This window comes from Nanorana parkeri, unplaced genomic scaffold (assembly GCF_000935625.1).
Source record: "Nanorana parkeri isolate BGI_ZX_2015 unplaced genomic scaffold, ASM93562v1 scaffold1659, whole genome shotgun sequence".
In the NCBI taxonomy this organism is placed as follows: domain Eukaryota; kingdom Metazoa; phylum Chordata; class Amphibia; order Anura; family Dicroglossidae; genus Nanorana; species Nanorana parkeri.
In genome coordinates this window covers 129,851-145,736 of record NW_017307927.1, presented here as the reverse complement: position 1 = coordinate 145,736, position 15,886 = coordinate 129,851, and the positions used below count along the sequence as shown (strand labels likewise).

The 15,886-nt window shown below is 41.6% G+C and overlaps 1 protein-coding gene across 2 annotated transcripts in view; it reads left to right on the top strand.

Annotated features, from left to right (window-relative positions):
- PLA2G6 (phospholipase A2 group VI) overlaps positions 1 to 15,532 on the top strand; it is an 80,378-nt gene extending 64,846 nt beyond the window's left edge. For both annotated transcript variants that reach the window (XM_018571043.1, XM_018571042.1), the window contains exons 17-18: positions 4,455 to 4,625; positions 15,361 to 15,532. In XM_018571043.1, the coding sequence (XP_018426545.1) occupies positions 4,455 to 4,599 (145 nt within the window). In that variant the 3' untranslated portion in view covers positions 4,600 to 4,625; positions 15,361 to 15,532. The remainder of the gene's footprint in view (positions 1 to 4,454; positions 4,626 to 15,360) is intronic.
- Positions 15,533 to 15,886: the final 354 nt, after the last annotated feature.

Sequence of the window (15,886 nt, the reverse complement as noted above, 5' to 3'; positions counted from 1 at the left end):
ATGGGGCTCCCGGGCAATACGAGATTGTGGGGCCCCTTTGTGCTCCGCCCATATACAAGCCCCACCCATCCACAAGCGCCACCCACATATATATTCATGTGTTACAGTAATTATTTCTTCACCCTTTTTTTTAAATAGCAGGCCTATTCACTAAAAGGTGAATTGCAGGGAATTGATAGGAGAATATCAAAATCTAGAATAATGTAAGCGATTTGGAAAATGAGAAATGGCAGAATTTTTTTTGCTTTGGCTAATTCGACCTAAATTCTTCAATCCTGCCAATTATCCTGGGTGAATTTCAGGAGAATTAGTAGGAAAGTGACAGGGGAACGGAATAATCTAGGACTAGAGCGGGGGGTGGGCGCACACCGCATAAACGGTATGCAAACATCCATCCCCACCCCGCTCCAGTGTGTGCGTTTAGCTCCCCGAATAATCAGTCTGCCGGAAAAGGTCAGTCAGCCCATGACCAGCACCAATGCATGACAGGCTGCAGACCAGCACCAATGCACGGCAGATCTCAGACCAGCACCAATACAATTGTAAATAATGCAGCACTTAGTAGTAAACAACACAGAGCTCAGTAATAAATAAGTCAAGGCGCGAGAGTGGGGTGGCAGGCCAGTGGGGGGTCATGACGTGCCCCTTCCTGGCCTTGGGCCCTCAGGCAGTGCCCAAATGGTCAGTCCACCTCTGGTGGTCCTCAATGCTCCATAGAACAGGAACAAGAAGTCATCAAATGATGCTGACATATTTCAACTTGGAAAAGGACCAATGACCAGCAAAGGATGTGGAGAGGCTAAGTAGTACTTTTTAAAAAAAACTTTTTTGAACTTGAAGGGAAGGAAAGAACTTGGGATGGGGGTTAGGCCCAGAAGGTATAGTTGGGTTTTAACCCTTAACTTCTAAAACTACAGCTGTTGGATACCCTGCAGTATGTAACTACCACATGTTAGTAATAGCAGTGTTGAGGAAAACCATCAACATCATAATAATATTATTAAGGCACCTTTCAATGGGATGCTGAGGTCCTGCATTGCACTGTGGGATGTGCCATGGGGGGAGGCAGAAGCATCAATCATTTTGCATACTACTGCTCTCCTGTGTTCCAGTGGTTCTTGGTACTTACAGAAATGAGAGGTTTGTTTCTACAAGTGGCCTATTATAACAAAGGAACCATAGTACCTACTGCTCCATCATCTCCTAGCACTTCTCACCCAGATCGGGGCATGCTAAACCAGGAACCTTGAACAAGGGAGCTGAAGCAATCGTTGAGCAGCTCGAGGCAGGCTCCACCCAGCCGCCACTGTTAAACCACAAAGTGAGTGAAAGGGCAGAGGGGAGTTGGTGATGGGCCCAGTGCCGTCTTTAATATTGACTGGACTCAGGGCAAACATTTTCTTGGGCCTCCTTGCCTGCCAAGGCCCACTGCTTGTCATTACCTTTTTTAGTGTCATGTGACAGTTTTTCTAAAACAATACAATACGATTTTAGGACAGTGGTGGAGTGCCAGGGCCTGGTCGCAACTGCAACTTCTGCAACCCCCGGTAGTTCTGCCACTAACTTCAAATCTCAGCATTATATTGTACAGCAGTAGAGAATACCACCAGTTATAGAGGACTACAAATCCCAGCAATACAATATACAGCAATGCAGAATGCCACCAGCAACAGAGGACTACAAATCCCAGCAATACAATATACAACAATGCAGAGTACCATCAGCTATAGAGGACTACAAATCCCAGAAATACATTGTACAGCAATGCGGAATACCATCAGCTATAGAGGACTACAAATTACAGCAATACATTGTACAGCAATGCAGAATATAAAGCTACATACTCTGTGTAGCTCACCAGGGCTGTGTGGGGTCTCACCAGGGCTGTGCAGGGTCCCAGGAGGCTGTGCGTTGTTTGACCAGGGCTGTGTGGGGTCTCAAGTGGATGTGTGGGGTCTCACCATTGCTGTTCACGGTCTCACCAGAACTGTGCGCAATCTCACCAGGGCTGTGCAGGGTCTCACCAGATCTGTGTACGGTTTTTCCAGGGCTTTGCTGGGTCTCACCAGGGCTGTATGCGGTCTTCCCAGGGCTGCGTACCGTCTCACCCGGGCTGCGTGCGGTCTCGCAAGTGGTGTGGGCAGTCCCGCCAGTGCTGTGTGCAGTCTCACCAGAGCTATGCACGGTATCACCAGTGCTGTGCACTGTCTCACCAGTGCCGTGCGCGGTGTCGCCAGAGCCGTGCGCGGTCTCGCTAGTGCTGTGGGTGGTCTCAGCAGGGTTGGGCGCAATCTCACCAGTGCTGTGGGTGGTCTTACCAGGGCTGTGCAGTTGGGTGTGGGTGTGGGTGGTGAAGGAGGTGGGAAGGAAGAAAAGGAGGATGCACTGTAAATAGACAGGCGCCACGAGGTTCCAGCAAGTGAAGGACCTTACGCCAGCTGAATAATAAAAAATTGTCAGTTTTGGCGCTTAGTATTAGGGCATTTTCACAAGTATGCATACTCCTGTAAATGCCCAGTATCGGCACCAAAACCGATACTGCTATCGGTAAATCCCTGTAAAAAAAAATCATGCAATAATCTGTAATAACATGCTAAAAAACAAAAGGAAAAAAAACAAACATAAAACACCCACATGTGCTCAGGTGTAAACATACATACCTATGGTTGCTGTGTTTCCGACATATGTGAATGAATGGAGGGACGAGGGGGGGAGTAAGCTGCCCACGCTGTCAGTTGTGGAGGTGTCACCAAGAGTTATACAGTGGGGTGGGAGGAGCAGTGCAGCTCTGTCTGACTTCAAAGCAGGGGATCAGAGCCTCTACTGTTTGCTCTACTCTGCCTGGCACTTTGTACAGCATCTGTAGTTGCTGCAGGGTGCTTTACATGTCTAAGGCTGTGGTCCATTGTGGTGTCCCTGCAGACCATCTTCAGGGGTTATGTCCACCAGGAGGGCGAGGACTGGGTGTGGCATGCCCCCTTTAAATGAACAGCGTTTCCAAGTTAGCCGCTGCTCTGAGGGTGGTAAGTGAGGGATTGTGCCTATTCTGGACAAGCACCTTGAACGCATGTCCTTTATTGGGTGACGTTCTTTTTGATGGGGCGGCCCCACTTTCCCAAATAGGGAGATGCCTATTGACCTTCTCGGCCACAAGGCTCCAGGATATTCCCTAAGCCTGGGTCCATAGGTTCGTAACCAAGGATAACAAGTTGAAGTTTTGTTCCTTGCCTCCACCTTGTTTTCTGTTGTCAAACTTGCCAAGATCTCGTCAAAAGATAGTCAGATATCCTGCTGCCCTAGGTGAGCTCTTGTCCCAGAGGCTCATAGTCCCTATGCTGGATGCAAAAGAGTTCCAGGGGTTTTACTCCAGTCTGTTACCAAATCACAGGGGGGTTAGGTCCGCACTATTCTCGATCTCAAGATCGTTAATCCATACTGATGCCTAAGGCCTCCTTTCTTCCTAAGGTGGTCTTCGTCTTCCACTGTAACCAGAATATTGTTTTACCATCCTTCTGTCCTGCACTAAAACATCCTAAAGAACTTTCCCTACACTTTTTTAGACGTGGTTTGAGCTGTTCGGATTTACCTCTCTTCTACAACTTCCATCCCCAAGCCTGGCTCCCTCTTCATCTATCCTGAGAGTCGCCATATAGGGCAGCCAGCTTCTCATTCCAGTATTGCCAGGTGACATCGACGAACTGAGGCCTATGAGTTAATGGGCAAATTTTCCCCCATTTCCAGTTAGGGCTCACTCTACTAGAAGTGGTAGACTTTGGTTTCACAAATCCGCAAGGCAGCCACCTGGTCCTCTGTACACACTTTTGCAAATAAAATCCTATTTCAGCTTCCTGTCCTAGGGTGGCTACCCTCACTCACTCCACTGTGTCTATCAGATGTGGTAGCTACATTAGATGTATTTTCAGGCTAACAGCCTTTCCGGGCAAGTACAGAAAATATCTGTTTACTTTTACTTCAAATGCAGTGTCTTTTCACTTCCTGTGAGCTAAATTTAAAACATAATGTTACTTGTGTAAACTACAAACCCACCATCCCTTCATGTCATGGTTGAAGTCCAGCCTGGGAGACAGCCATGTCTCCCTCCATATACACAGTGGAGTGAGTGAGGGTAGCCACCCTAGGACATGAAGTGTGTTATTTGCAGAATTACCACGTGAAAATAAAGAAAAATAAGCTTGAAGAAAACCCCAAAACTAATGCAGCCACCACATTTTTAGGATTGGTAAGCTGCTGTATATTACATATTTAGTTTTTGGTGCAAACGAGAATTACTTTCATAATAAAAAAAACATATTTTTCACCTATTTACTACAGGGAAACTGAAATCAACATGTAAAGTTATTTTTTCCTACCAGCACCGAACGTTGTGTATATCTAGATATACTGTATATCTCCTTAACAATGTTTTCGCAATTTCATTTTTTTTTCTAATACAGATTGAGTCCACAGCTGCAAACAGATGTGATGCTGGATGAGGTTAGTGATGCAGTGTTAGTTAACATGCTGTGGGATACACAAATCTACATCTACCAGCAGAGGGAAGAAATTGAGAAACTGGCCCGACTGCTACTTGAACCTTGACTACTACATCTAGAAAGCCCATGAAGGTATGCATTGGCACAGCAATGTAGTTTAATTATTTGTTTAAAAAAGGAGGGGGGGGGGGGGGCATTTTAAGCAGTATGTCTAGTTAAACTAAGCCATATTGCTGCACACTAACCCAGTAAAAAGTATTCAGATGTAACTTACCTTACTTTAGTGTCAAGACAGTGACATCTCCTCTTTCAGGCTGCATGTTCAATTTTCCTCAAATGCGTCCTACCCCTTCAGTTAATCAGAGCCAAATACATGCTGCCTCTCTGCCTCTCTCTAAGCCCTTTCAATTCAGCATTCACAACAACATCAGGGAAGTGGTACCACAATGTAAGCTTGAAGCCCAAATCCAGCCAACTTGTTTTTGTTCAATTTTGGGTAAAATGAGTAGGGATTAGATTATCTGTCAGGTTGTTATTGCTTCCTTTGTTTTCCTTACTTCCTGCCGCAATGACAGGGTGTCATTAAAAGTTGTTTTATTAACTGTCCATTGCTGGACACAGGAATTTAGGAGCATCATGTATTGAGGGACTCTTCCTTCAAACACACTGCCATTGGATTCTCTCCCCTGCCTCTGAATTTAAAACACTGAGACTTGCAGATATGTAAACACAGCAAATCGTTTATAATGGAATGGTGTGGAATAAGCTCAGCACAACATAGAGGATGAGGCACTGTGGAATATGGAATGTTCAGCATGGCATATAGCATGAGGTGGTGTGGAAGAGGTAAAGTGCAGTATGGTGTACAGAATGAGGAGGTGTAGAATAGGTCATGTACAGCATTGGTGTACAGAGTGAGGTGGTGTGGAATAGTCAAAGTACAACACAGCGTACAGGATGAGGCAGTATACAGCACAGCACTTACATACCCCTTGACTGCTGCACTGTGCCATTTATGTACGTGTTTACAGTAGAGAGGCTTGTGAGGACTGTGAAAACTCTGGGGAGGGGGAGTTTGGATCCCCTTATTCTCTCTCCCCCCCAGCTATGCCTCGTCATGCACTGAAATCTCAAGGGATCTTATTAGCTCTGGCCAGGTTACTTCTGTGAACTGCAAAACACCTCCCTCCTATGTTTATGAAAATTAGGAAAAGGGGAGGTATTCTGTAGACCAAGTCAGGAGAGCAACCTGGGGTGACACAATGCTGCTGCATGGATACAGTTTAATAAGTGAACATTGTCACCCTAGGGCAGGTAGTGTGTTACTGGCAGGAACACCAAGTGGAAATAAAGGTATACAAACTAAAATAATGAAGACACCACATGTATGAACTAGAAAGCTGCAGTATCTAACATTTCTGTTCCAGGGTTCAAATGTTGAAGCAAAAAGGGCCAGCTCCACCCTTCACTTTTCCATTGCTTCAGATGGGAACTTTGTGTAAAGTGCTACATTCTGCTTGAAAATAATTTGTTAATAGCCATGACAGGACAGGGTGGGTAATTCGGGAGGAAGAGGCCCCAAAAAATTATATTGTATTACTGATTATCTTTTATGTTGTGATGCATTTATTAGCTGAATATTTTAAGGTGTTATTTCTCTATTGTCTATTGAGGGACACATCTCTGAAGAACTCTGAGATGTAGGGTTATGCTGCTGCCTCCAGGAAAACTGGACACTAGGCAAAATAACTCAAAGCCTTTCACTTCACCCCTCACACCTGCCATTTTCGCTTAGTGTCCCCAGGACAGGAGCATGGATGTCTCCTTCTCTTCTGGTTTATTATTTTAGTTTATTTGTTGAAGATTCTACTACCAAGAGCTGCTAGTTGATTCATACTGGATATTATTAAATCTTGAGAGTTTTTCTAGCTAGCCGACAAAACTGAGAGAGTCATACCAGAAGTGGAAATGAAAGTTTCTCTAGTTGTCATGAAGCAGGTCGTTTCTGGTCTCAGTACGAATGCTTCGTCCTGCGGTGATCCTGTTTTCATCCTTTAATGTTCAGGCCGGTATTACCTGGGATTCCTGTTGTTATGTTGGGGACCAGGCCAAGAAGTCGTGAGAAAAATATATTTATATTTACCTAATGTTTATAAGGTTGGGTGTTTTTCCTCCTTTTTATTTTACTTGGTCTGTGTCTTTAAAGCCCATTTCCACTTTTGCCGAGGCATTTAAAAAAAGCATATGCCACCAATGTACACCATCAAGGTTATTCACAAAAGGGTGAAGAGTTTGGAGAAGACAGAAGAAGTGAACAATCTAGGACAACATAGCTGAACTGGAAAGTGAGCTGAATTGGAGAGTTTTTCCAAATCAGCTATTTTGGCCTAGATTGTTCACTTCTCCTGCCTTCTCCAAACTCTTCACCCTCCTGTGAATAACCCTGCAAGTGTACAGAAAGCAGGCATATGCAGATACTCCACGTGGCTTTTTTTGAAATGGCCGCCTTTGTGCTCTGTGTTGACTACAGGCTGTTGTGAACAGTGGAAACTACAATGTAGGGTGTGGAAAAACTCCTTTTCTCGCAATGCTTTGCTTTCCTTGTGCACGGGCTTACCTGCCTTCATAGTGGTAACACCCCCTGGGCAGTGCAAAGTGACCTGGAGATTTTTTTATTTTTTTTTACCTGTGACTACAAGAATGTTCTGAGAGATTGCTCAAGACAATATATAATTGATTTATTTATCAATTACTTACTACAATCCTCCAACTGTAGTCATAGGTTAAAAAAAAAAAAATCTCCAGGTCACTCTGTACTGTCCCCTGGACAAATTGTATGTAATGTGATTCACACCTTGAGTTTGAAACTGATATCCCCCTATGTTCAACTGAATCATTAAAAATAATCCACAGTGTACTTTAAACACAATCAAATGTGCCACAAAAACAGGTGAATGTTAAATATACAAATCCACCACGTGGAAAAAAACAAAAACAAATTTATATATACACACACATTATATATCTATATAGATATATATACATATACACACTATATTGCCAAAAGTATTGGGACAACCCTCCAATTCGTTGGATTCAGGTGTTCCGTTACATTTCCTTGCTACTAAATATTCCACGGCCAACTGTTAGTGGTATTATAACAAAGTGGAAGCAACTGGGAAAAACAGCAACTCAGCCATGAAGTGGTAGGCCACGTAAAATGACAGAGCGGGGTCAGCGCATGCTGAAGCACAGTGCACAGAAGTCGCCAACTGTCTGCAGAGTCAATAGCTACAGGCTTCCAAACTTCGTGTGGCCTTCAGATTGGCGCAACAACAGTACGTAGAGAGTGATCACAATCTCACTACTCAGTAACACCTCTGTGGTCTGTGCAAAGAACTTTGTACAAAAAATGTAAGTGCAATCAGATGTGAAACCACCAAAGAAAGTAAAGGAGAGAGTTATCAGAGGAGATCAGAAAGAAAATTTATAGACCAGCTTGTCAAAGATAAAGGCTACTAGAGCATCTGCAAGCAGCTTAATGTTCTTTTGACTACAGTTATTATTAATTACAAATATTATTAACAAGTTTGAGGTCCAAGAAAGTGTCAAAATCTCTGGACATGGCCACAAGAGGAAAATGTACATTGATTGAACAGAATAACAATGCAAATGGTAGAAAAAGAGCAAGGGAAATATTCAAAGAGATACATGCTGAATTCCAAGGTCAAGGTACTCAAAGGAAGGTGACCCAAGAGGACACCACTATTAAAAGAAAAACATAAAAACGCTAGACTGAAATATGAGATAAGACTGGAACCTTTTGGCAAGTCACATCAACATAATATTTACAGACTAAAAGTAAACGTGGTGCCTGTAATGTGTGCAGAGCACTGTGGAATCTCAGGACTATGAAGAAGTTCTGGACTGAAACTTACTGCCCAGTGTCAGAAAGCTCTGTCTCGTTCGCAGGTCTTGGGTCCCCAAACAGGATAATAACCCAAAACACACAGTTACAAGCATCCAGGAATGGCTAAGAACAAAATATTGGATTATTGTGAAGTAGCCTTCTATGTGACCTGACCAACATCTTTGGAAAGAGTTGGAGAAGGCACACTTCAAACTGAGACAGCTGGAGCAGTTTGCTCTAGAAGAATTGGCATGGTGCAGAAGTCTCATTGAGAGCTTGTTTGCAGTGATTGCCTCTAAAGGTTGTGCAACAAAATATTAGGTTAAGAGTCCCATCGTTTATTCCACTCCATTTTCAGTTGTTTCATTATTGATTTTATTAAATGGAATAAACAATGAAGGATGGCAATTACTTTTGCCAGTTTCATTTTTTTTTAGAGAAAAATGTGGTTGGTTCTTTTTCTGAAAGAAGCGTATCAACAAATTTGTCCATGTCTGTATATTGTCTGGGAATCTCATCACTTACTGTTACCAGAGTCCTTAAGAGAGCTCATTATTCAACTTAAGTTGAACTCGATGGACTTGTGTCTTTTTTTTCAACTTGACAAACTATGTAACTATGAGAGTCGCCAAGGAATTGTAAGAACAAAGAAAAAACTACTTGAACTATATTGGTGACCAGGCATGGATACTCAAGTGCTACCTGACACGTAATCATGTGTTAGAGCCATTACAAATCTGCGGTCACACATACTCAGCAAGTGCCATTTCCTGATTCAATTTGCTATTGATATTGTAAGTCCTTTCACAGAGGCACCTGTGAACTGATGATTTGCTGTAACATTAATAGATTATTACAATAAGTGTCCAGAAGTTGCATTTGTCTTGAATGTAACATCTGCTCCTGTAATTACTAGATGTGCACCGAAATTACAATTTCGAAACCGGAATGAAAAGAAATGTCAGACCGAAAATGTTTTTTATTCTAACTTTTTCTAATTTTTAAAAATATTATCAGGAAACAGGACAAAGTCTCGGTAATATTCAGTGATCAATCCAGCAACAGTACACCCAGGAACAAACCCAAATAAACAGGCTCAGAGCACAGGAAATGCTCAGTATTTGAAGGCTGGGCTGATTGCAGATTAACTGCTGCTGATAACTAGGTGGCGCTAGAGAGCCCAGAGGAAAACTGCTGTGTAATTATCTGTAAGGAGAGCCGAGTCAACCTGGTGGCTCAAATGTAATGCTACAGCAGCACCACCTCAGAGATCCAGGTTAAATTCCTTATTGCTACAACACGGGTGCTGGGCAGGCAGGCACCTGACATAATATACAACTCCTGCAAAGTCTAGTGCCTCTAAAATCATCAAATGCAAAGACTATTAAAAATCAACAAGATAAACATGGTGTGAGTGAAGTGAACTTTCAGCCTGGATCTCTAGTTAGAGTTAAGAAACTTGGCTTATTGAAAAGGGCATTCCAAATCTTCCAATCCACTTAGAGTGACAAGTCAACGAAGACCTTATACCTATGAAGTGTCTGTTGGATGCATATGGAATGCCAGTCATCTTGCAGCTGTTGAGCAGGTCTATTCAGAAGTTTCATTTCACAAAGGACATTTTCCTATTTCTACTGACAACCAAACTTGAGACCAGGAAACCGAACCGCATAAGCATATCCAAAGATTTAGAAAGCCTCCTTTTGTGGAACAAGGATTATATGATGTAAATAAAATGCACAGGTCTGTTTTGTGATGCATGCAGAAACTCTTGAACTATGAGAGGAATTTTCTGTGTTCATACTTCTGCCCTGTAGTTATTTATATAGTGCTGACAATTTACACAGCACTTTACACAGTTGCACATTCACATCAGTCCCTACCCTTAAGGAGCTTACAATCTAAGGTCCCTATCTCGCATCACTATTTACAGTTGTTACATATTATTATTATTATTATTTAATATTTATTATATTTTCTGTAATCTGTAAAAGTTTGTTCCTGTTATGACATATTAATGGATGCCTGAACTTGTTAATAGCTCTGCCTCCTAGACTACAGGACACAACAGTTCCTATTGTGATATTCTGATGAATGAGCACAGCAGATTGTAGTAAACAAGCTACCAATCAAAAGAGCCTATTACAACATGGCAGGAAGATCCTCTAAATACAATAAGTACAAAACCACAGTAACCGTGGAAGTTATTGCCATTGTTCAGCAGGAAGCATGGTGGTAACCATTGTTTGTTTTATTTATTTATTTTTTTCCCCCCTATATAGCATGTCTATTAGATTTTAAACCAAACCGATTAGTACTCCTATAAAGTGCAGGTATTTAGACTTTACACCTTAACATTTCAGAGCTCTTCGTCCAGTAGATGATTTAATATTATCACAGGTACTCCTCCCAGTTGTTAACGCTTGAATTGTCTTTTATTGCACTCTGTTAGCTATCTTATTTCTAGAATTCCAAGCAGCATTTCTCAAGACGTTTTCAGTTAAAGTAATACATTACATGTATTGTATTGATTTTGTAGAATAGGTTATTGCACTTTAAGTATTCATATATTATGAGATATATTTCTGGAGACAACAAATTTCGATGCACTGTGTGCTCAGGCACCTTTTTCCTCAACTTTCACCAGCATTAACTTTTTCAGTAGTTTGAGCTACAGTAGTTATTCTGTTGGATCTGACATGTGCCAGCGTTTGCTGCCAAAGTGCATCCTTGGTCGCCTATGTCGCCTGTCCATTGGTTCTCCCTTCTTGGACCACTTTTGGTAGGTTCTGTTCACTGCAGACCAGGATCATCCTGCAAGAGCTGCAGTTTTGGAGTTGCTCTGACCCAGTTGTCTAGCCATCACAATTCAGCCCTTGACAAAGGCGCTGAAATCCTTACGCTTTCCCATTTTGTCTGTTTCCATCACATCAACTTCAGAGCCAAAATGTTCACTTGCTGCCTAATATATTTCGCCAACTTCCAGGTGCCATTGTAACGAGATTATCAGTGTTATTCGATTTACCTCTCACGATGTTATGGCTGATTGGTGTATTTACTCGGTGCAACCTTATCTGTTAGGGGGTTTTATATAAAGTGCCAAAGGATTTACCTGAATGGTCTGCTAATCCTTTTGCTCGCTTCGGCTGCATGAACCCTTTGGTTCAGCTTTTTTTTACATTGCGGGTCCCCACACTGTTTTTTGGGTTTTTTTATTTTTACACTGGCATTTCTCCTTCTGTTCTCTACCTCTGAGGTAGCGAACAGAATGACCGAGCCGAATGCTGCTCGGCTGCGTTTGGCAATTCACTCTCTGCTGTTCGGCTCAGTTATTCATTCGGCAGCTTAGTGAGTAACCCCCTTAGATTTTATTAAAAAATTGTGCATTATATTGTGTTTATGTGCACCATTCTATTCCACAGGGTCTCTACTTTCAGGAAGAAATATAATTCTGAGGGGTTTTAAGTAATCTTCAAGCCTAAAATGTGCATTTTAACACGTGTGCAAAAAAACATTCATATATACCATTGAAACCATATTTTTGATAAGTTTAAAAAATACCAGTTGATCTTGTTAGAAATTCAGAGCTGCTTTGTGCACATTTTGTGTTATCTCAAGAATCCTAATTAGCCCTAATTAGTTCTTGGGACTACAGAACAATTCTTCTTTCTATTGTGGAGAATGGGATAGTGGGACGATTTGAGTAGTTTAGCAAAACACAACTGCTCAGGGCTAGCTCCACTCAGTCCACAATTCAGAGCATGTCTGGCAGATCAGTACTTTGTGTCTTTAAAGGTATAAACCACGGGGAAAGGAGCATGCATTGCAGGGATGTGACTTATTTTTTAATTATGCCCTGACATTCACTTTACCACTTACAATAAATAGTATATCTATTTAATGGTATTGAAGTAAAACTTTTATTGTGTAAGTTGCAAGCAAACATAAAATCCTACAGCTTTATGATCTCATGTCTGATGTTGAGAACTTGGGACTGATGTGCTTTAGAGATCCTTCTGTAATTCGATTTTCACTCCAAAAATTGTAAGATTTTGCAAGCCAAAGCTTTTCTTTTATTGGGAAGAGTACAGAAGACTTAGAGCCTCTTGCATGTTTTTATGGTTATTTCTAATAATTATTAACCTTATGAACTATATCGCTTCATCTATAGTTCTATTAAATGTATTTTTTGTGCAAGGTTAATTATTTTAGACCATTCTATGATTGTGTTTAAGTACTGAATAAAAATATATACAGGTAGGTGTAGAACTGAAAACATTTTATCTCATTTGAGAAAAAATGTATCACTCTTCTAGCCCTGATCGAGGGCACCTTGGAGCACCCAAAACTTGCTACTACAAATAATAAAGTATATATGGATCTAAATTATAGTCTGGCACTCTTTTCGCTTTTCTATTAGACTTTTTGTTGCAAACATCTAGCCATGGCCCCCATATTTTGGACAGAGGCCTACTAGAAACCTCGACAGCCAATGACATTTGGGACAACAATCCACATCAGGGATCCTATTGCTACACATTTCCACTTCTCTAACAAGATTTTATGGTGGTCTGTGTCCTCACTGGGAATATTTCCCCTCACTTAATGTCACAGTAGGGAGACAGAAGGAGAGAGTGATGGCAAATCTCTCCATTGATGAAAGAGACAGCAAAAACATTTACAGATTTAGATGCAAAGAAAAGGAATTATGCTCAAAAAATCTAGTACAAACTTGTCATATTTTTATATACTAAATCCTGTATCCAAAACGATACTTTGGAGGATCCCAAAAATAGGGGTAAAAAAAATCATGTACTTAACCCCTTCACGACCACTGGCGTACATAGTACATTACTGGCAGCGGGCCCGTTTAAACAGACCGCCGGGACTCTGTTTGCATTAGTAGAGCTGGCAGCCGGCTTTACAATAGAAGCGATTCTGGCGACTCAGCTGCCATCAGATCAGCTTCCTTCTACTGGCCAGTAACCTGCCCTCCCCCCGCGCCCAACACCCCTGCCGTGTTTCCCAGGCTCTGCTGCCACTCCTGTGAGCCCTGGACCAGCATCTCGAGTGTCGGCAGGAAGCAGGGGAGGAGAGTGGCGAACGTCCATTCACCGATCTCTTTCCTGCTTTATGGGACAAGGAGCGATGCAGATTACATCACTTCCGGTCCCATAGCTGTAATTGCTGGGCTCCCGAAGCCCGGCAATAAGCTATTGCAGTACGATCTGCACTACAATTGCTTATTTAAAGTGGATAGGTGATACTAGGGGTCTTTTGAACCCCCAGCATCACCTTAAAGGGGCCTGTCAATGCCAATATTCTATCACATGGGGGCTTGTAATCCCCCTATGTGATAGCAATAAAAGCAAAGTAAAGTAGTTTTAAAAAATTATATTAAATGAAATAAATGTAAAAATAATTTTAACATTTTAAAGTCCCCCCGTCCCTGTGAGCACGTGCGTCTTTACATAGACACGCGTCGGGTGCACCTATCTACGAAAATGATAATTGCACTACAGATGATGGGTATCGCCCGCCAGAGTGAGAGCAATAATGCTAGAGCCAATATTTATGCGTATATCTAAACTGATGGCCTGTGGGGGCTTTTAAAGCATCACCTATGGACTTTTTAGGGTACTGAATGTTGTTGCTGTTTCACAGCCGCACACAATTTTTAACATGGGCAAGTTGGGTATATATTTACTTGTTCTAACCTCATCTTTTATATTTTATTAACAAAAAGGATATTTTAATGTGTTTTGGGGCATTTAAGTGCATTTTTCACTACATTTTTGGGTTTCATAATAAGTTCCGCTAATAACGTGCAACATGCAACTCCCACCATTTTATTCAATAGGGTCTTGGCTTTCAGAAAATATATAATGTTTGGGGGTTTGAATTAATTTTCAGGCCCAAAATGTGGATTATACAAAAAAAAGGCCTCGGTCATTAAGAGGTTAAAGGATAATCTGAAAGACCACATTAAAGACCAACATTAATAATAGACTTGCAGAAACAGGATGAAATTGCAGGACTATACGTATTCCAGTTATGACTGTGCCATGGAAGACATGGTGCACAGTCAGGGGTCAGTGACTTCCTGACCCCGACAAAGTAATCTGAGTTACTGGTTTTACAGGTCAGTTGATTTGAATATTAGTAACCCCTCTACCTACAAAAACTGGAGAAAATGTTAATACATTATACATATGGTTGATAAAATTGAGAAAATGTAAATCAACTAAATGACCATTAAACACGCAAGTTTTCAAAGCAACACCAAGCAAAAAAACATGATTTTAAATAAATAAATATTAAATTTGTAAAGAAAAAAAGCAAAATTCTTTAACTGGTCAATATGATGACACAGTACACCAAAACATGGACAAAAAAAGAAAAGTGTTTTGAAGTTAAAACTCACAAACAAGAGTAGATAGATACTGAAGAGGAAAGTTGAAAGCCACAAAGTACAGCTTCAGAATTACCACATACATTAATTGAATCTGAAATTCTGCTATCTGGTCTGAATAAAACACGCATGCATTGCATGCTTCACGGAATTGGCATTTAAGCCAAGACTGCCATTTTGAAAATGCTATTCAAAACAAAGCCATCACACCATGGCACACAACCTGGTGTGAGGGGCACAAAACCTGGATCCCTAAGCCACTGAAATTGCAATAGGATCTAAAAAGCCCTCATTCATTCTATTTTTTTCATCTAGGCAGGTTTATCTCTGAAGACATTCAAAGGACACATTGAACCCTCAAGGTGTATTGTGTTTTATTGTAGGGGAATTCTGATGATATGGGTTTACAGTTATTTTGGAAGGTATTTGGTCCAATTATTGTTCTGTATGATTGTAAAACAAGCAAGAAATATGAAGCCATTTTATAGGAGAAAGTGATCCCTATAGAGCAAACACTGTTCCTTAATGATTTTCCTGTATTCCAGGATGATGTTCTCTCTATGCATACTGCTAACCAAAGAGTGGGTTGATCAAGACCACGAAGAAGTAAAATGCCTTCATTGGCCTCCCTGATCACCAGATTTAAATATTTTTGAAAATTTATAGCAAATCCAGGAGCACAGAAGATTGCTACCATCATCCCAAGGACCGGAGGTGCACAGTTTTGACTACCCACATAACTTCTTTGACAGCATTGTAAGAAGGATAGAAATTGTTTGGTAGAAGGTAAAAGGTTAGGGATTCACCGATAGCGGTATTTGTATCAGTATCGGTGCAGATACCGAGTATTTGGGCAAGTACTCGTACCCGCTCAAATGCTCCGATACCTTCCCCGATACCGGAACTTTCAGTCAGAGGAAGATTTCAGCCGGTTCCATGCTGATTGGCTGGAAATCCGTCTTCCCAGCCAATCACCATCGTGCCGGCTGTTAGGCTGGCTCCATGCTGATTAGCTGGGAAGCAGGTTTCCCGGCCAATCAGCATCGAGCTGGCCAAACATGGAGCCAGTTT